Source organism: Hordeum vulgare, chromosome 5H (assembly GCF_904849725.1).
Source record: "Hordeum vulgare subsp. vulgare chromosome 5H, MorexV3_pseudomolecules_assembly, whole genome shotgun sequence".
Taxonomy (NCBI): Eukaryota; Viridiplantae; Streptophyta; class Magnoliopsida; order Poales; family Poaceae; genus Hordeum; species Hordeum vulgare.
In genome coordinates this window covers 480,064,393-480,087,111 of record NC_058522.1, presented here as the reverse complement: position 1 = coordinate 480,087,111, position 22,719 = coordinate 480,064,393, and the positions used below count along the sequence as shown (strand labels likewise).

The following is a 22,719-nucleotide window of genomic DNA, read 5'->3' as shown; positions in this document are numbered from 1 at the left end:
GGTGCGACGAGTACCGTTGCATGAAGCGGTAGCGGCTGTACGTCGTTTGTGGTGGCAAGGCATATGGTGTCCCGCGCAGAGCATGGCCCCGTCAGCAATAGATGCGCTCTCCGTGCTAATCACCAACAGTCGATGGTGACCACATCCACAAGTAGTGCGTCGCTCGACGATCACTGTACCGTCTTCTTCTGCTAAGAGACATACGTGCATGGCTTTGGTGGCGACTGCTAAGCAAAGAGCGTCATAGTTGTACACATATTTCTTGTTCCTGTCAGGACCTAGCCATGCTTGTGTTACTAATTTCTTATTAAGATACTCTGGCAGAACAAACAACAGCTGCCATGCTTGTGTCATTAATTTACAGAAAAAGCATCGGCTCTGACGCAGTAAATATAAAAAAACATGGACACATGGTCACAATGAGAACAGATTCAGTTAACTCAAAAACATCTTCTTTACAAGCGAGCCAGCAAGGGTAACAGACACTAGGATAGAAAGATCAAACAGACGAAACTGAATTAGTTACAATGCTACTACAAGCATTCCCGAAGCAGTAACAGGAGGGAACAGAGACAAGTGTGTAAAGCAGAAGCGGGTAGTAATGTAAGCTTTGGACAAAAACAACCAAGGTGGTCAGATTCAAGACGGGCAGAACAAGAGGTTTGGTGGGAAGAGGAACAACAACATCAAGAAAATAAATAGGCTTGGTCATATCCAGGGTGGAAGCACAGGGTGGTAAATACAGGTGCTCTCTTGTCCTCCTGGTAAACCATGACCGATCTCCAGACAAACGGTTCATCCGACGGGGTTTCCCTCTTCACCTCCTGAGCATGCCCATGCCATTCCACACAAGGAATCAACAAAATAATTAACCTGTGATGAGTCACCTTCCTCGTCTGTCCACTCCCACAGAGGTGAAGGGGGGATTATGTATCCGGCGAACATTTTGATCTGGGTTTTTGTCTATTTGCTTCTGGCAAGGGCCCAAGTGATGCCATGCGCTTCAGCAAGCGGCGGCATTGGACATATCCTTCCTGGATCTGTTGTATTTCATGTGGCTCTGGACCAGATGGCCGGCAGCCTGCGCAGAGATAAGGGACAGCTCCCCAGCCAGGACCGCACCAGCCACCACCGTGGCAAGCAGCCTAGCATTCGATCCCGGAGATTCCCTGTTGGCGCCTTTGACGCCCAGTAGGTCCAAGCAGGCCGACTGTGAGGCCAGCTGCGTGCCTCCACCAACTGTGCCCACCTGCATTTCGATCATCACAACACACCCATCAGTTCATATCATATATATACTCTATATCGTAGTTGGTGGGGAACGTTAGGTATATGATGATAATTAACCGAATTATGAGCAGGCGATTGATGCCTTTCTCGGCAATAATAACAAACACAACGTTACAAATTAGGCCACTAATTAAACAGATAACTGCCGGTCTAAACTGAGCTGGCTGATGACGAAAACAATAGCAAGCAGGCGAACAAACAGCAAACGAAAGGAATAGTAGTCTAGAAAACCAGATGGTGTGGCTATAAGAATAATGTTCCAAAAAGGGATCAAATTGGCATTTGGCATATACAAAGCTTATTCTGAAGGACAAGCAAGCATAGTTGAACATGTTATATGGTTTTTTACACAGAATCTGGACCCTCTGCATAGTGCTTAGTGCCTAATGGCAACAAAATCAAGCACTATGTATGACAGCATTATTTTAAAATCTCCAGGTACCTAACAAAGGGATAATTTAAACCCCACTAACATATATTTAAATGGATGGATCAAGATCAACAGACTGTTACAAATATACAATTCTTGGCTATCAAGGTATCAATACTTGTTATAGTTCATAGAGGATGCCACTTCTTTTTGGAGGGACATAGAGGATGCCATCTAACTGATTGAATAATCAATGGTTCTTGGCAAAGTGTCAGGGTCCAAAGTGCAAAAACCATCATGTGTACTACTCTAGATAACAAAATAAGGGAATAATTGACAATCAACATAAACTCAAGACTTGTCACGTACAAAAGAATATGAAGAGCATGAGTCAATCATGAAGAAAAATATTGCTTCGTACCTCAATGGATGGCATAGTAACGGAGATGTGAAGGTCTCTGCCACCATTTACAGCTTCCAACATCGTGATACACTGTGAGCTCTCAACATTCTGTGCAGGATCCTGACCAGTGGCAATGAAGATAGCTGTTACAATGTTGCTTGCGTGGGCATTGAAACCTCCAAGAGCTCCAGCAACAGCTGAACCAGCAAGGTTCTTGATCACGTTCAACTCGACGAGTGACTGAACGTTGGTCTTGAGAACCTTCTGCACAACTTCCTCTCTGATTACTGCCTCACAAACCACGGACTTTCCACGCCCCTCAATCCAATTCACAGCAGCTGATTTCTTGTCAGAACAAAAATTGCCTGTTTTTTAAGGAAGTTCAGTTAGGAAATTATGTAGCACTAAAGATATGTGAAAAAGCTCGGTGCATACCACTATACTAAGTATAAATGTACTGCTATGAATACGGTACAGATCTGGTCTTAATCAGCAACACTAAACTAGATAAATACAACTATCCTAAGTACTCCCTCCGTTCCTAAATATTTGTCTTTTTAAAGATTCAACTACGAACTACATACGGAGCAAAATGAGTGAACTTACACTCCAAATTATGTCTATATACATCCGTATGTAGTTCATAGTAAAATCTCTAAAAAGACAAATATTTAGGAACGGAGGGAGTATAAACCTGTGTAGTCTTCAATATATATAAACCACTTGAGATTTTTACAGATTGGAACGTCACTCTATGACTGTACTGTGCAAAACTCCGTGACTGGTATTACTTGTGTTATGACAAAGCATGAGTAAGACATAATAGGGAAGAAAAGAATGAGGTGGCCTTGTCCAAATTTCCTTGTGTGAATGTTCGTCCTCTCTACAAAGTACTAAGAGCAAGCTGGGGAGATTGGACAAAAAGGTAGCCTAACTACTACAAATGAAAACAACTGTAGTCCACGTCAGTTTGGATCGTGTGCTGACACCAAAGGGGGTATCCAATTAAAATAACAATCGCAGGCAAGAGAATCCAATTAAGACAAGACCCCTTAAACATCTATCATGCCAGTTGCTTCATTCATCAACTCTCTGGGCTTGAATATTTGCAAAATGGTATTGGATCAAGAGAATATGTTGTGCTCTTATTCTTTGATACCATCATCTAACCAGCCATCAACTATAAAATTATCCTAAATGTTATAGAACTGACGTCATTTCTTTATAAGCAATCCGAGCAAACGCCCTCATGCACGAATCCTAAAGTGTTCGGTGCCATGTACCCCTCTGAGCAAACAATGATGCTGACGGCAAAAATGGTTTGCTCAGGATGGCAATCCGAGCGAATACATTCGGAATGGCAATTTCAGTTTTTAGAGCATGGCGATTTTATCTTTCTCCGTTGATGTAGCATGGCAATTCCCTTCAGTCAACATGGCAATTTCTGGGCATGGCAATTTTTACTTTAGAACATGGATAGCACAACAATTTTATCTGTTTTTGCTTGTCAATTCTGAAGCATTTGACCACCCTGCCTGGGGGAACTTTCTTTCGAGCTGACGTCAGATGTATATTGGCGTCAAAAATTATTAGAAGGCTCTGATAAGTCATAACTAGCCAAAATAATAAAGACAATCTATCAACGGTACAACGTTGATTTATAAACGTGAGAAAATACCTGAGATACTGACGACGTCCATATCAGGGAAATCCTCCTCTAGGTAGTCCAGCACGTGTTGCACGCCCTTGGAGATCATGTTCATCCCCATGGCATCACCAGTGCTGCAGGTGAACCTCATGTACAGGTTCCTCCCTGCCAACGCGCATTTGACCCCCTGTAGTCTTCCGAATCTCGTTGATCTGCACAAAACCAAGCATTTTTTTGGGGTTAAAAATGAAACAGCGCTGATTTGATTGATGGGGACATGTCGTCAAACACAAGAGACGCACTAGCGTAATGTCATTTGTCGTGCGAGTAGAGCATGGGCTGAATATGGGCACTAATCCGGAGTTTATACCTGCTAAAGACCACAGACAGAGTGTCGAAGTTGGCTGGGTTCTCGAGGAATTCCATGAGCTCGGCGGCGCGGCTGGCGGACGGGAACCTGGCGACGGGGGCGCGGCTCATCCCGTCACGGAAGACGACGCTGGAAGCACCGCCAGACTCGGCAATGGCCTTGCATCCCCGGTTGGTGCTGGCGACGAGGCAGCCCTCTGTGGTGGCCATGGGGACGTAGATTCGGCGGCCGTCGAGGAGGAGCGGCCCCACGACGCCCACCGGCAGCTGCACGTACCCCACGGGCATCTCGCAGCACTGGCCGAGAATGGAGGCGTAGTCGAAGCCGTCGAGCGGGAGGCCGTTGATCTCCCTCCCGGTGATCCGGCGCAGCGCCTCGCGGCGGATCCCGGCGGCCCGGCGGCAGTCGCCGAGCCTGGTCTCGAGAACGTAGGAGGGGATCTTCCCGGCGACGACCTCGGCGACGATCTCCTCGTCCTCCTCCGGCATTCTCTCGGGGGCGGGGCCGGCGCTCTGCAGCAGCGCGCACTGCGCGGGCGCGGGCTTGGGCGGCTGGGCGGGGGCGATGAGGAAGTCCTCGTCCTCGTCGTCGCTGCTGGAGACGACGGACTGGACGAAGGCGATGCCGAAGAAGCTGAGGAGGTAGATGAGGGAGGCGACGAGGCCGCAGATGGCGAAGATCTCGGTGAGGCCGACGACGTGGAGGGGCGTCGAGGAGCGGATCTTCTCCCTCCAGCGCCGCATCAGGTAGGCGAGCGAGGCGGCGAAGAGCGCGGAGAAGATGAGGTTGGTGTGGCGGATCGGCAGCGGCAGCGCGTCCCCGGCCTGCACCCTGGCCCTCCCCTCCGCGGGGCGCGTCGCGGGCGCCCTGCGGCGAACCTCCACGGCCATGGGGGGCGGCGGCGGCGGCGGCGCTGGGCTCGTCGGCGTCCGGAGCGGTCGTGCCGTGGGAGGGGGGTTTGGGTTGGGTTGGGACTTGGGAGATTGGGGAAGAAGGATCGGGCCGTTTAATAGCACCGGCGCTCGCGGGCTGGACCCACTGCCAGCCGCGGGCTTGGGCCCGCAGTCGCGGGCTTGGGGGTCCGCGGTCCAGGGTGTCTGTTGTTTTTTGTTCTGGTCGGAGGGGTCTCCGGCGGTCTCGGGTGTTCGCTTTCCTTTTGGTTTTGGGTTCTGCTTCTGCTAATCTGCTGCGTGTTCAGCCGCCGCGGTAATGTCACGTAGGCGCCGCGCCGTACACATACAGGTTGATAGATTGTCTTTATAAATCAACGTTGGTGGAGCGGTATCGTAAAACTGCGGGCCGTGTCGCGGTCGAGGGTGGTAGGCACCCATGCCGCGACGTGCTCCGGTCCCTCGCTCGCACGCGACGTCTAGACCTTCTTTTCTCATTCAAACTTTAGGCGTTGAGATATCCGATATGCGGCATTTTAAACAGTGGATCCGGTGCTGCCTTTTCTTCCTTTGGCGGCATTTTAAACAGTGGAGTAGAAGATTATACTTGTAGTATTTCCGCGTTTTGAATTATAAGATATAATGTTCTAACTTTTCTTAATCGAATAATATGTATAGACCAGTGACGGAGCCGGGAGTTCAAAATTGTGATGTCACTTAGGCCCTGTTTGGAACCACACAGATTATATAATCCAGTTTTTATAATCCATTTTGTCTCCAAACATGACAGATTATGGTGTAGATTATAAAAACTAGATTGATAGATTATTAAAAACTCATAATCTACTCTACACCAGCTAAAATTGGATTATGGATTGCTAATGACCCATTACCCTTGTAAAGTTGAAGATAATTACATTCCTACCACTGTCACCCTCCTCTTTAAAAAAAAGAGGGGGCGGACAAGTCATTATGCAATGTAAAACCTGGATTATAGTTCATATAATCTGACATTCAAACATGCCCACGTAGATTATTTTTATAAACCAGATTATATAATCTATCTTCATAATCCAGATTATCATAATCTATTGTGGTTCCAAACAGGGCCTTAGTTGTGCTTAGATTAATTTTACATTACTTTTCCAATGATTTCTACTACTGTGTTTGCCTTAATCCTGTGTAGTCAACTGACTACGCACAACACACCTAGCACCGCTACGATATAGACGTGTTTTTTGTGTGTTTGTTCAATTTATATGTTATATGCAGTTCATATTAAAATGCTCAAAATGTTTTGATTAAAAAAAAGCAATGGTGGTGTTTTCTCTTCTAGCAAAGTGATATTAAGTCAAATTTTGTGAACTTTGATCATCTTTATAGAAAAAAAATAGCAGCGCCTACAATACCATTAGATTCACCGCCGTGTCCCCCACAAAAAAATAATAATCACCGCCATGTATATTTTCTCGTCATATATACTCCCTCTCTCTTACGAAACGCATTCTACTCTGTTTTGTTCACTCATTTAGCCATGTCTGTAGATTATATTAAAATATCCAACATATAATATTTATGAACGGATGAAATATTTATTACAATTTCCATATTATAAAACTTTGTAAACTTGACTTATGACAAAGACAATATGCAGAGTGAATAAAAGCAGAGGTTGTGCTACCGACGAGGTGGAAACGGATTGGATGACACTCTTCTCGTTTCGTTTTGCATATTACAAGTCGATAATATGATGGTAGTGTTGGAAATATGCCTAGAGGCAATAATAAATTAGTTATTATTATATTTCTTTGTTCATGATAATCGTTTATTATCCATGCTATAATTGTATTGATTGGAAACACAATAATTGTGTGGATACATAGACAAAACACTGTCCCTAGTAAGCCTCTAGTTGACTAGCTCGTTGATCAAAGATGGCCAGGTTTCCTGGCCATAGGCAAGTGTTGTTACTTGATAACGTGATCACATCATTAGAAGAATCATGTGATGGACTAGACCCAAACTAATAGACGTAGCATGTTGATCGTGTCATTTTGTTGCTACTGTTTTCTGCGTGTCAAGTATTTTTTTCCTATGACCATGAGATCATATAACTCACTGACACCGGAAGAATGCTTTGTGTGTATCAAACGTCGCAACGTAACTGGGTGACTATAAAGATGCTCTACAGGTATCTTCGAAGGTGTTAGTTGAGTTAGTATGGATCGAGACTGGGATTTGTCACTCCGTGTGACGGAGAGGTATCTCGGGGCCCACTCGGTAATACAACATCACACACAAGCCTTGCAAGCAATGTGACTTAGTGTAAGTTGCGGGATCTTGTATTACGGAACGAGTAAAGAGACTTGCCGGTAAACAAGATTGAAATAGGTATGCGGATACTGACGATCGAATCTCGGGCAAGTAACATACCGAAGGACAAAGGGAATGACATACGGGATTATATGAATCCTTGGCACTGAGGTTCAAACGATAAGATCTTCGTAGAATATGTAGGATCCAATATGGGCATCCAGGTCCCGCTATTGGATATTGACCGAGGAGTCTCTCGGGTCATGTCTACATAGTTCTCGAACCCGCAAGGTCTGCACACTTAAGGTTCGACGTTGTTTTATGCGTATTTGAGTTATATGGTTGGTTACCGAATGTTGTTCGGAGTCCCGGATGAGATCACGGACGTCACGAGGGTTTTCGGAATGGTCCGGAAGCGAAGATTGATATATAGGATGACCTCATTTGATTACCGAAAGGTTTTCGAAGTTACCGGGAATGTACCGGGAATGACGAATGGGTTCCGGGAGTACACCGGGGGGGCAACCCACCCCGGGGAAGCCCATAGGCCTTGGGGGTGGCACACCAGCCCTTAGTGGGCTGGTGGGACAGCCCAAGAAGGCCCTATGCGCCATAGGAAGAAAATCAAAGAGAAAAGAAAAAAAAGGAGGAGGTGGGAAAGGGAAGAAGGACTCCACCTTCCAAACCAAGTAGGACTCGGTTTGGGAGGGGGAGACCTTCCCCCTTGGCTCGGCCGACCCCCTTGGGGCTCCTTGAGCCCCAAGGCAAGGCCCCCCTCTCCCATCTATATATACGGAGGTTTTAGGGCTGATTTGAGACGACTTTTCCACGGCAGCCCGACCACATACCTCCACGGTTTTTCCTCTAGATCGCGTTTTTGCGGAGCTCGGGCGGAGCCCTGCTGAGACAAGATCATCACCAACCTCCGGAGCGCCGTCACGCTACCAGAGAACTCATCTACCTCTCCGTCTCTCTTGCTGGATCAAGAAGGTCGAGATCATCGTCGAGCTGTACGTGTGCTGAACGCGGAGGTGCCATCCGTTCGGCACTAGATCGTGGGACTGATCGCGGGATGGTTCGCGGGGCGGATCGAGGGACGTGAGGACGTTCCACTACACCAACCGCGTTCACTAACGCTTCTGCTGTACGGTCTACAAGGGTACGTAGATCACACATCCCCTCTCGTAGATGGACATCACCATGATAGGTCTTCGTGCGCGTAGGAAAATTTTTGTTTCCCATGCGACGTTCCCCAACAGTGGCATCATGAGCTAGGTTCATGCGTAGATGTCTTCTCGAGTAGAACACAAAAGTTTTTGTGGGCGGTGATGTGCGTTTTGCTGCCCTCCTTAGTCTTTTCTTGATTCCGCGGTATTGTTGGATTGAAGCGGCTTGGACCGACATTACTCGTACGCTGACGAGAGACTGGTTTCATCGCTACGAGTAACCTCGTTGCTCAAAGATGACTGGCAAGTGTCAGTTTCTCCAACTTTAGTTGAATCGAATTTGACCGAGGAGGTCCTTGGATGAGGTTAAATAGCAACTCATATATCTCCGTTGTGGTGTTTGCGTAAGTAAGATGCGATCCTACTAGATACCCATGGTCACCACGTAAAACATGCAACAACAAAATTAGAGGACGTCTAACTTGTTTTTGCAGGGTATGCTTGTGATGTGATATGGCCAACGATGTGATGTGATATATTGGATGTATGATATGATCATGTTGTAATAGTTAATATCGACTTGCACGTCGATGGTACGGCAACCGGCAGGAGCCATAGGGTTGTCTTTAAACTAACGTTTGTGCTTGCAGATGCGTTTACTATATTGCTAGCACGTAGCTTTAGTAGTAATAGCATGAGTAGCACGACAACCCCGATGGCGACGCGTTGATGGAGATCATGATGAGGGAGATCATGGTGTGACGCCGGTGACAAGAAGATCGTGCCGGTGCTTTGGTGATGGAGATCAAGCAGCGCATGATGATGGCCATATCATGTCACTTATGAATTGCATGTGATGTTAATCCTTTTATGCACCTTATCTTGCTTAGAACGACGGTAGCATTATGAGGTGATCTCTCAATTAAATTTCAAGACGAAATTGTGTTCTCCCCGATGTGCACCGTTGCGACAGTTCTTCGTTTCGAGACACCACGTGATGATCGGGTGTGATAGACTCAACGTTCACATACAACGGGTGCAAAACAGTTGCACACGCGGAACACTCGGGTTAAGCTTGACGAGCCTAGAATGTGCAGACATGGCCTCGGAACACATGAGACCGAAAGGTCGAGCATGAATCGTATAGTTGATATGATTAGCATAGAGATGCTTACCACTGAAACTATTCTCGACTCACGTGATGATCGGACTTGAGATAGTGGATTTGGATCATGTTCCACTCAAATGACTAGAGAGATGTACTTTTTGAGTGGGAGTTCTTAAGTAATATGATTAATTGAACTAATTGTCATGAACATAGTCTAATGGTCTTTGCGAATTACGATGTAGCTTGCGCTATAGCTCTACTATTTTTTATATGTTCCTAGAGAAAATTTAGTTGAAAGTTGATAGTAGCAAACTTTGCAGACTAAGTCTATAAAACCGAGGATTGTCCTCGTTGCTGCGCAGAAGGCTTATGTCCTTAATGCACCACTCGGTGTGCTGCACCTCGAGCGTCGTCTGTGGATGCTGTGAACATCCGACATACACGTTTCTGATGACTACACGATAGTTCAGTGCAAAATACTTAATGGCTTAGAAGCAAGGCACCGAAGACGTTTTGAAACGTCGCGGAACATAAGTGATGTTCTAAAGAGATGAAATTGTGATTTCATGCTCGTGCCCTTGTTGAGAGGTACGAGACCTCCGACAAGATTCTTTGTCCACAAAGTAAAGGAAAAAATCACAATCGTTGAGCGTGTGCTCAGATTGTCTGAGTACGACAAACACTTGAATCAAGTGGGAGTTAATCTTCCGGATGAGATAGTGATGGTTCTCCAAAGTCACTGCTACCAAGCTGTGAGAGCTTCGTGATGAACTATAACATATCAAGGATAGATACAATGATCCTTGAGCGATTCGCGATGTTTGACACTTCGAAAGTAGAAATCAAGAAGGAGCATCAATAGTTGATGGTTTGTAAAACCACTAAGTTTCAAGAAAGGCATGGGCTAGAAGGGATACTTCGTGAAACGGCAAAACAGTTGTTGCACTAATGAAGAGACCCAATTAAACCCAAACCCGAGACTAAGTGCTTCTGTAATGAGGGGAACAATCACTGAGACGGAGCAACTCTAGATACTTGGTAGATAAGAAGGCTGGCAAAAGTCAAAAGAAGTATATTTGATATACATGATGTTGATGTGTACTTTACTAGTACTCCTAGTAGCATGAGGGTATTGGATACCGGTTCGGTTGCTAAGTGATTAGTAACACGAAATGAAAGCTACGGCATAATCAGAGACTAGCTAAAGGCGAGGTGACGATACGTGTTGGAAGTGTTTCCAAGGTTGATATGATCAAAAGTTGCACGCTCCCTCTACCATCGGGATTGGTGTTAAACCTAAATAATTGTTATTTGGTGCTTGCGTTAAGCATGAACATGATTGGATCGTGTTTATTGCAATACGATTATTCATTTAAAGAGAATAATGGTTACTCTATTTTTTTGAATAATCACCTTCAATGGTTTATTGAATCTCGATCGTAGTGTTACACATGTTCATGATATTGGTGCCAAAAGATACGAGGTAATGATGATAGTACCACTTACTTGTGGCACTGCCGCTTGAGTCGTGTTGGTATAAATTGCATGAAGAGGCTCCATGCTGATGGATCTTTATACTCACTTGATTTTGAATCACTAGTGACATGCAAATCATACCACATGAGCAAGGTCTTGTTTTCATTGAGATGAAATAAGATAGTAACTTGTTGGAAGTGATACATTTTGATGTATGCAGTCCAATGGGTGCTGAGGCACGCAGTGGATATCATTATGTTCTTGCTTCAATGACGATTTTAGTAGATACTAGAGTATTTGCTTAATGAATCACAAGTCTGAAATATTGAAAAGTTCAATTCTGTTTCGGAGTGAAGTTCGTCGTAACAAGAGGTTAAACTGTCTACGATATGATCATAGAAATGAATATCTGAGTTACGAGTTTTGGTACGCAGTTAAGACAATGTGGAAATTGTTTCGCGGTTCATGCCACCTAGAACATCATAGTGTGATGATGTGTCTGAACGTCATAGCCACGCACTATTTGCTATGGTGCATGCTATGATGTCTCTTATCGAATTACCACTATCGTTTATGGGTTATGCATTAGAGACAACCGCACTCACTTTAAATAGGGCACCGCATATTTCCGTTGAGATGACACAGTATAGACTGAGGTTTAGAGAAATCTAAACTGTCGTTTCTTGAAAGTTTGGGGCTTCGACACTTATGTGAAAAAGTTTCAGTCTGATAAGCTCGAACCCAAAGTGGATAAATGCATCTTCATAGGATATCCAAAACAGTTGGGTACATCTCCTATCTCAGATCCGAAAGCAAAGTGTTTGTTTCTAGAAACGGATCCTTTCTCGAGGAAAGGTTTCTCTCGAAAGAATTGAGTGGGAGGGTGGTAGAACTTGATGAGGTTATTGAACCATCACTTCGACCAGTGTGTAGCAGGGCGTAGGAAGTTGTTCCTGTGGCGCCTACACCAATTGAAGTGAAAGCTGATGATGGTGATCATCGAGCATCGAATCAAGTTACTACAAGCCTCGTAGGTTGACAAGGTCGCGTACTACTACAGAGTGGTACGGTAACCCTGTCTTGGAGGTCATGTTGTTGAGTAACAGTGAACCTACAAGTTATGGAGAAAGCAATGGTGGGCCCAGATTCCGATAAATGGCTGGAAGCCATGAAATCCGAGAGAGGATACATGTATGAAAACAAAGTGTAGACTTTGGAAGAACTACTTGATGGTCATCGGACTATTGAGTAAAGATGGATCTTTAAAAGGAAGACAGACGATGATAGTGATAAGTCACTATTAAGAAAAGCTCGACTTGTCGCGAAGATATTTCCGACAAGATCAAACAGTTGACTATGATGAGACTTTCTCACTCGTAGCGATGCTAAAAGTCTCTTAGAATTATGTTAGTAGTTGCTGCATTATTTATGAAATATTGCATGTAGGATGTCAAAACATTGTTTCCTCGACGGTTTCCTTGAGCAAAAATTGTATGAGATACAACCATGAGGTTTTGTCGATCCTAAAGATACTAGCAAATATGCAAACTCCAGCGATCCTTCAATGGACTGGTGCAAGCATCTCGGAGTTGGAATATACACTTTGATGAGATGATCAAAGATTTTGGGTTTGTACAAGGTTTATGAGAAACTTGTATTTCCAAAGAAGTGAGTGGGAGCACTATAGAATTTCTGATAAGTATATGTGGTTGACATATTGTGGATCAGAAGTAATGTAGAATTTCTGTAAAGCATACAAGGTTGTTTGAAAGGATTTTTCAAAGGATTACCTGGATTGAGCTACTTGAACGTTGAGCATCAAGATCTATGGAGATAGATCAAAACTCTTAATAGAAGTTTCAACAAAATGCATGCCTTGACAAGTTTTGAAGGAGTTCAAAATAGATCAGCAAAGAAGGAGTTCTTGGTTGCATTGTAAGGTGTGAATTTGATTAAGACTCAAAACCCGACCACGGCAGAATAAAGAGAATAGACGAAGGTCGTCTTCTATGCCTTAGCCGTAGACTCTAAAGTATGCCATGCTAAGTACCGCACCTAATGTGTGCCTTGCACTCTGTTGAGAGGTACAAAGAGTGATCCATGATTGAATCACTAGCAGTGGTCAAAATTTATCCTTAGTAACTGATAGACTAAGGAATTTTTCTCGATTATGGAGGTGGTTAAAGAGTTCGTCGTAAAGGGTTACATCGATGTAAGCTTTGACACTAATCCGAATAACTATGAGTAGTGAAACGGATTCGTATAATAGAGTAGATATTTGGAGTATTTCCGAATAGCACATAGTAGCAGCATCTATAAGATGACATAAAGATTTGTAAAGAACACACGGATCTGAAAATTTAAGAACCGTTGACTAAAACCTCTCTCATGAGCAAGACGTGATCAGACCCCATGACTATATGGGTGTTGGATTCGTTGGAATCACATGGTGATGTGAACTAGATTATTGACTCTAGTGCAAGTGGGAGACTGTTGGAAATATGCCCTTGAGGCAATAATAAATTAGTTATTATTATATTTCTTTGTTCATGATAATCGTTTATTATCCATGCTATAATTGTATTGATTGGAAACACAATACTTGTGTGGATACATAGACAAAACACTGTCCCTAGTAAGCCTCTAGTTGACTAGCTCGTAGATCAAAGATGGCCAAGGTTTCCTGGCCATAGGCAAGTGTTGTTACTTGATAACGGGATCACATCATTAGGAGAATCATGTGATGGACTAGACCCAAACTAATAGACGTAGCATGTTGATCGTGTCATTTTGTTGCTACTATTTTCTGCGTGTCAAGTATTTGTTCCTATGACCATGAGATCATATAACTCACTGACACCGGAGGAATGCTTTGTGTGTATCAAACGTCGCAACGTAACTGGGTGACTATAAAGATGCTCTACAGGTATCTCCGAAGGTGTTATTTGAGTTAGTATGGATCGAGACTGGGATTTGTCACTCCGTGTGACGGAGAGGTATCTCGGGCCCCACTCAGTAATACAACATCACACACAAGCCTTGCAAGAAATGTGACTTAGTGTAAGTTGCGGGATCTTGTATTACGGAACGAGTAAAGAGACTTGCCGGTAAGAGAGATTGAAATAGGTATGCGGATACTGACGATCGAATCTCGGGCAAGTAACATACCGAAGGACAAAGGGAATGACATACGGGATTATATGAATCCTTGGCACTGAGGTTCAAACGATAAGATCTTCGTAGAATATGTAGGATCCAATATGGGCATCCAGGTCCCTCCATTGGATATTGACCGAGGAGTCTCTCGGGTCATGTCTACATAGTTCTCGAACCCGCAGGGTCTGCACACTTAAGGTTCGACGTTGTTTTATGCGTATTTGAGTTATATGGTTGGTTACCGAATGTTGTTCGGAGTCCCGGATGAGATCACGGACGTCACGAGGGTTTCCGGAATGGTCCGGAAACGAAGATTGATATATAGGATGACCTCATTTGATTACCGGAAGGTTTTCGGAGTTACCGGGAATGACGAATGGGTTCCGGGAGTTCACCGGGGGGGCAACCCACCCCGGGGAAGCCCATAGGCCTTGGGGGTGGCACACCAGCCCTTAGTGGGCTGGTGGGACAGCCCAAGAAGGCCCTATGCGCCATAGGAAGAAAATCAAAGAGAAAAGAAAAAAAGGAGGAGGTGGGAAAGGGAAGAAGGACTCCACCTTCCAAACCAAGTAGGACTCGGTTTGGCAGGGGGAGACCCCAAGGCAAGGCCCCCCTCTCCCACCTATATATACGGAGGTTTTAGGGCTGATTTGAGACGACTTTTCCACGGCAGCCCGACCACATACCTCCACGGTTTTTCCTCTAGATCGCGTTTCTGCGGAGCTCGGGCGGAGCCCTGCTGAGACAAGATCATCACCAACCTCCGGAGCGCCGGCACGCTGCCAGAGAACTCATCTACCTCTCCGTCTCTCTTGCTGGATCAAGAAGGCCGAGATCATCGTCGAGCTGTACGTGTGCTGAACGCGGAGGTGCCATCCGTTCGGCACTAGATCGTGGGAGTGATCGCGGGACGGTTCGCGGGGCGGATCGAGGGACGTGAGGACGTTCCACTACACCAACGCGTTCACTAACGCTTCTGCTGTACGGTCTACAAGGGTACGTAGATCACACATCCCCTCTCGTAGATGGACATCACCATGATAGGTCTTCGTGCGCGTAGGAAATTTTTTGTTTCCAATGCGACGTTCCCCAATAGGTAGGCAATAGTGATACGTGTCACATATATAAAAATCATACCGACCTCTCAAAAAAAGGATAAAATAACATACCAAGACCCATGATAGTTATGTAGGTCTAATCACAAAAGTGAACATGTGACCACTTCCTTTGATTTTAGATTGTATGGTTGATCTATATATAGGGGTAAAAATGCTGAAATTGGCTAGCATATACTTGGACACATGAAAATGCATATTTACACCCATATTAGCTTCAGAATCAAGCATCATGCTCATATTTCCATTTCTAAATTTGCATTCGCTCACATTTACTTCTATCTAAATTGGACAACATAGTTTTCATCGGACACATGAATATACATTTGTACATCCATATTTGCTTCAAAATCCAGCACCAGGTTCATATTTCTGCTCCTATTCATTTCACATTTACTTCTATCTGAAATGGGAATGTGAATATTGAGTTGCCATATATATGCCGGCTCACAACGATAATCCAAGGCTAGTTCCCAAGCGGGTCTGAACCGTCTAGAGTTGAACGACACGTTTTCTCTCTTCAAAATGGATCACCACTCACCAGCATATGCATGTGACTTTCTTTTGAGGGGTAAAACACTTTCTTAAGTTCTTTTTTTGAAACAATACACTTTATTAAGCTAATATGTTCTATGGAATATCCATGTGTATGTGACTTCTTTGGTACTTTGGGGCCGACTAGGTGTGATCTTCCCACCGCACTTGGCAAAGCCTACCCCAAAAGCGAAGCCCTGTTCGATTTTTAAACTCGAGGAAGCTACCTGTTGCAGCTTACTCAGCACAAGATGCTAAAAAAACTCAGCATAAACAATTGCATTTCGCCCTAAAGAAAAAGTTTTATTCTTACTGCTCCTCTTGTAACGATTTACTACAAGTCAACAACGGATTTGTGGCATGCTTCGCCAACTTGACGTTTTCACTACACATGTTTCCTTTTTCCTAGTAAGTTTAAGTGTTCAACTATATGTTTTTCTTCCTCGAAGAAAGGGGATTTGGCGTCCATGCTTTCCTAATCTTCAACTTCTTTAGCATTTGGATAGATTAAATTGCGCAATCATCAGGGAGCAGCCCAGATATGAGCTCAGTTAAATCTGACCAAAGGCGCAGTTTTTGTATTTGTTTTTGCGAAATAGACGCAGTTAGTGCTCAATCCTCAATGTATGTTACCCCGCAGAAAAATGTGATCAATGTATATTGAAAACCACACATGGTAACATGGAGGATTTGTACTTACTTTGTGTGTGCTGAACTGAGCTGAATGTATTTTATGATCTGATTAATAAGTAAAAAAAGTGTGCTAGAAAAGGTAATGTAAACAAAGAAAAGGACTGAACAGATCAAATTATCATAACATAGTAGCCTAAAAGAACAAGAAACTTCGGCATTCTAATATATTCTCCTTTTCAAAAAAAGAAGAAACTCCGGCATATTCCATTACTTCTTTTTGTTGGATTTGTTGTTAGTAGCAGTTTTTACTACGAAATGTATAGACTGTGGTGATCAGGCAACACACATGTAAACTTAAGCATTTTCCGCCCCGTCTTTTATTGGGTTTTGTTAATACTAACAATGTTTTTACAACCAAACCTGTAGGCTGTGGTGATCACAACACATGTTAGCTGTTTTTTTACGTCCTTTAATTGGATGGCGGATACTGCAAATTAAATCATATCTAGTCTCACCGTAAACCTTACAAACTTCTCTACACAAGTCATGTCTCTACAAACCATACACATACAACAGGTTCACGACTATATCCATGTGGTCGTCATGGTATATCAGCCGGCAGCTAATCGATCAATTGGTTTACCTATAGATATATATTAGTGCTGTCAGCCACCTAATTAATATACATTTTTAGTCACATCAAATAAGCTTGTTAATAGTTATTTCTTAGTTGCTTCGGAAATAGCAAAGCTGAAGATATCATACTTATCGAGTGGCGGATCCACCATTGGGGCGAGCTGGGGCGGCCGCCCAGGCTCTGCGGCGATGGAGCAGGGTATCTCCCGTGCCTAGCGACCTTCATGGCAACGCAATGAAGCTCCATCGTCATCCACCGCCTCGATAAAACTCAAATTTTGGGTCCGTCACTATACTTATCATTGTTTATGTTTCCGTTCCTCATGCTCTTGCATCGCTCAAATAATTCAAAGTTCGGACCTTCCAAGTTGAAAGCCATGTTTTTCTTGCTTGGAGATAGGTTCTCTTGCATCATGCAAGTTTAGGCTTTGTAGCAATTATCTGCCCACTTATATTAATGCATCTCAATGAAATTTGATAGTGAGGTTGCAATCACCACTCCATTTATAATTAAACCACATATATGTTGAAGCAATGGCTAAGTTGGACCCAAATCTGATGCTAAAAACAAGTCGAGGGAGTATATAAAAAACAAAGATGAATAAACAAGCGGCTAGATGAATAAACCAGAAAACAAATGAACTATCAAAAAACATGGTCTTAATGAACATGAAATTTTCATGACTTGCCACTTTCACTTTTATTGGATTTATCAATACTAACATTTTTTTCCATCGTTGTTGTAATGGTCCGCATACTACCTCACTAGTAGAAAACAAACCTTACATTTGGATCTGTAGTCCCGGTTTGATTTCACCCCGGAACTAATGTGATCATTAGTCCCGGTTCCAAAGGTTAGGAGCGACCAGGGGCACGGACATCTTTAGTCCCGGTTCATTTTGTACCTATCGTCCCGGTTTGAGATACAAACCGGGACTAAAGGTATGGTGGCAGGCGGGCGTAGACCGGGGCTCCCATGAGCCCTTTTAGTCCCGGTATGGTGCTCAAATTGGCAAGCTCTAGACAAGGCATATGGATTTCAAGAGGATATGGAAGTAACCTTCAATCTTCGTCCTGAAGATCATACTAAAGGTAATATCGATATTTGGGTAGATGTCGATATGCTTTCAGTTTTACCTCCATATGAGTTTGTCAGCCATATTTATCAAGTAATTTGCATTCTATATTTAAAAATAGTTGGTGTTCATCCATACTAATTTTTTTAATTTATAATTTACATCTTATTTCCTTTCTTCAAGTGAAACACAAAACATAGTTGACACGACACACTACACTTATGGATCACATCTAACTTGGAAGGAGAAGCATTTTCTTTTCATCTTTGTTATTGGTGTCCTGTTTGATAGGGACAACTTTCCGTATAATATGGAACCTGGCATAAATTATACTTCATACATGGCGCTATTGCATAGGTTGAGGGCTGATGGCATTCGCGCAGATATCTTGGTAAGAGTTGTTAATTGAGTAGACTACTATTGCGTAAATGATGTTGATTACATTGCTAGTTGGGCTACTATTATGTTCTTCAACAAAAACCTGTCAAATGATGTTGTGCCTCTGTTGATGTATGGCAAAGGTCATATAACAACTAAAAGTCCTATGAGGGCTCAGTTCGAGCCATACTTGACTGAGCGCAAATCACAAAGAAGGCTTCAAATTGAATCATGAAGAGAAATAAAGAAGGATCGCAAGTCACAAGTTGGAGACCGTTGGATCTCTCTCCTTCATCACGAAGTCATAAGTGTTATTCTGTTTTGACATTTTACTTAGGAGAGAGTAGTAGGTCCTATGAGAGAGAAGTTTTCTGGTTCATATTAACTTGGCATGATCGATTAGGATGATTATTATTATGATGTTTTTCTATTTTATGAGATTTTAACTTGATATGATTAAGATGATGATGAGTTGTTAGATGAGGAAGATGATGATGAGTTATATGACATAATATTTGATTAAAGTGGATGGATGCAAGTGATCGATATATAAAATCCCTAAACGCCTCCTTTCAAAAATAAAAAGTAAAAAACCCAATGTCTCGCAGTTGCTGGCGCGTGGCTGCCTTTTAGTCCCGGTTGCGCGCGCTGCCAGCCACGTGGAAGGGCATTAGTCCCGGGCCATGGCCAACCGGGAGAAAAAAAAGGGGGGGTTTAGTCCCAAGTTATTAGTTTCGGTTGGAGACCCGTGACTAAAGTCCCTTACCAACCGGCACTAATGCCTGTTTCTCCACTAGTGCCTCTACCCCGAGTTTATTAGTTGAGAACAAATTTTTTAGGTCACCATTTTAAGTAGCAAAATATGTGTTATATGCCATAAAAATACATTTTTGGGTCCGTCGGAGAATGAAGTTTCTAAACATATTTTTAGCATGTCATACATATTTTGTTAACCCAACTGAGGACATAAAAATCTACGGGTGACTTATAAACCCAGACAAAGTGAGCACATGTATTGCATTTTTTTAGGAAAAAGTATATTTTTATCTCCCAACTCTTTCAAAAGTTTAGAAATGGCCCATCGAGTCCAAAATCATCAAAACATAGTCCCTCAAATTTTAAAACCAGATAAGTTTAGTCCCTCGTGCCACTTTGGGCGGTTTCCATCTGACATGAACAGTGAATTTGAAAAAAATAGCAAAGAAATCTGACTTTATTTTTGGCATCGAAGATTCTGGTGCGCAAGGAGGGTGCAAAATTTAGTGGTGCTTGGACATTCGAGGAGCTTGTGCCAAAACAATTACTCTAAAATGAACAGTAAATTCAAAAAATATATTTTTTTTACATTCAAGGTGCTCGGGTGTGATACGTCTCCAACGTATCTATAATTTTTTATGGTTTCATGCTATTATCTTGTCAAACTTTGGATGTTTTGTATGCCTTTCATATCTTTTTTGGGACTAACTTATTAACTCAGTGCCAAGTGCGAGTTCCTGTTTTTTCCGTGTTTTTGACCCTTTTCAGAGGAGAATATTAAACGGAGTCCAAACGGAATAAAACTTTCGAAAAGATTTTTTCCGGAACAGAAGATACGCAGGGGGCGTGAGAACCAAGGCAAAGGCCACAAGCCCCCTAGGCGCTGTTGGAATTATGCCCTAGAGGCAATGATAAATAAGTTATTATTATAATTCTTGTATCAAGATAATCGTTTATTATCCATGCTATAATTGTATTGAATGAAGACTTAGATACATGTGTGGATATATAGACAAAACACTGTCCCTAGCAAGCCTCTAGTTGGCTAGCCAGTTGATCAAGAATAGTCAGGGTCTTCTCACTATGTACAAGGTGTTGTTGCTTGATAACTGGATCACATCATTGGGTGAATCATGTGATGGACTAGACCCAAACTAATAGACGTAGCATGTTGGTCGTGTCATTTTGTTGCTACTGTTTTCTACGTGTCAAGTATTTCTTCCTATGACCATGTGATCATATAACTCACTGACACCGGAGGAATGCTTTGTGTGTATCAAACGTCACAACGTAACTGGGTGACTATAAAGATGCTCTACAGGTATGTCCGAAGGGTCCATTGAGTTAGTATGGATCAAGACTGAGATTTGTCACTCCGTGTGACACAGAGGTATCTCGGGGCCCACTAGGTAATACAAAATCACACACAAGCTTTGCAAGCAATGTGACTTAGTGTAAGCCACGTGATCTTGTATTACGGAACGAGTAAAAAGAGTTGCCGGTAAACGAGATTGAAATAGGTATGCGGATACTGACGATCGAATCTCGGGCAAATAACATACCGAATGACAAAGGGAATGACATACGGGATTATATGAATCCTTGGCACTGAGGTTCAAACGATAAGATCTTCGTACAATATGTAGGATCCAATATGGGCATCCAGGTACCGCTATTGGATATTGACCGAGGAGTCCCCCGGGTCATGTCTACATAGTTCTCGAACCCGCAGGGTCTGCACACTTAAGGTTCGGCGTTGTTTTATGCGTATTTGAGTTATATGGTTGATTACGAAATGTTGATCGGAGTCCCGGATGAGATCACTGACGTCACGAGGGTTTCCGTAATGGTCCGGAGATGAAGATTGTTATATAGGATGACCTCATTTGATTACCAGAAAGTTTTCGGCATTACCGGAAATGTACCGGGAGTAACGAATGGGTTCTGAATGTTCACCAAGGGGGGGGCAGCCCACCCCGGGGAAGCCCATAGGCCTTAGGGGTGCCGCACCAGCCCTTAGTGGGCTGGTGGGCAAGCCCAAGAAGGCCGTGTTGGGAAACATCGCATGGGAAACAAAAAATTTCCTACACGCACGAAGACCTATCATGGTGATGTCCATCTACGAGAGGGGATTTCAGATCTACGTACCCTTGTAGATCGCACAGAAGAAGCGTTAGTGAACACGGTTGATGTAGTGGAACGTCCTCACGTGCCTCGATCCGCCCCGCGAACCGTCCCGCGATCCGTCCCACGATCAAGTGCCGAACGGACGGCACCTCCGCGTTCAGCACACGTACAGCTCGACGATGATCTCGGCCTTCTTGATCCAGCAAGAGAGACGGAGAGGTAGATGAGTTCTCCAGCAGCGTGACGGCGCTCCGGAGGTTGGTGATGATCTAATCTCGGCACGGCTCCGCCCGAGCTCCGGAGAGACGCGATCTAGAGGTAAAACCGTGGAGGTATGTGGTCGAGCTATCTTGAAAAGTTGTCTCAAATCAGCCCTAATTGCTCCATATATATAGGAGGAGGGAGGGGAGGCTTGCCTTGGGGCTCAAGGAGCCCCAAGGGCTGCGCCACCATGGGAGGAGGAGTCCTCCTCCAATCCTAGTCCAACTAGGATTGGAAAGTGGAGTCCTTCTCTCCTTTCCCACCTCCTTTTTTTTCTTTCTCTTTGATTTTCTATCCTTGGCGCATAGGGCCCTCTGTTGGAATTATGCCCTAGAGGCAATAATAAATATAGTCATTATTATAATTCCTGTATCAAGATAATCGTTTATTATCCATGCTATAATTGTATTGAATGAAGACTCATTTACATGTGTGGATGCATAGACAAAACACTGTCCCTAGCAAGCCTCTAGTTGGCTAGCCAGTTGATCAAAGATAGTCAATGTCTTCTGATTATGAACAAGGTGTTGTTGCTTGATAACTGGATCACGTCATTAGGAGAATCACATGATGGACTAGACCCAAACTAATAGACGTAGCATGTTGATCGTGTCATTTTGTTGCTACTGTTTTTTCTGCGTGTCAAGCATTTGTTCCTTTGACCATGAGATCATATAACTCACTAACACCGGAGCAATACTTTGTGTGTATCAAACATCGCAACGTAACTGGGTGACTATAAAGATGCTCTACAGGTATCTCCGAAGGTGTTCGTTGAGTTAGTATGGATCAAGACTGGGATTTGTCACTCCGTGTGACGGAGAGGTATCTCGGGGCCCACTCGGTAATACAACATCACACACAAGCCTTGCAAGAAATGTAACTTAGTGTAAGTTGCGGGATCTTGTATAATGGAACGAGTAAAGAGACTTGTCGGTAAACGAGATTGAAATAGGTATGTGGATACTGACGATCGAATCTCGGGCAAGTAACATACCGAAGGACAAAGGGAA

The 22,719-nt window shown here is 43.6% G+C and overlaps 1 protein-coding gene across 1 annotated transcript; it reads right to left on the bottom strand.

Annotated features, from left to right (window-relative positions):
* Positions 1 to 417: 417 nt before the first annotated feature.
* On the bottom strand, positions 418 to 5,053 carry LOC123399477 (3-hydroxy-3-methylglutaryl-coenzyme A reductase 3-like). Its single transcript, XM_045093889.1, has 4 exons — positions 4,082 to 5,053; positions 3,742 to 3,923; positions 2,082 to 2,428; positions 418 to 1,249 (listed from the first exon to the last, which is right to left on the bottom strand). The coding sequence occupies exons 1-4, from the start codon at positions 4,969 to 4,971 to the stop codon at positions 1,004 to 1,006; spliced, it is 1,665 nt and encodes a 554-aa protein (XP_044949824.1). The 5' UTR covers positions 4,972 to 5,053; the 3' UTR covers positions 418 to 1,003.
* Between the last annotated feature and the right edge of the window lie 17,666 nt (positions 5,054 to 22,719).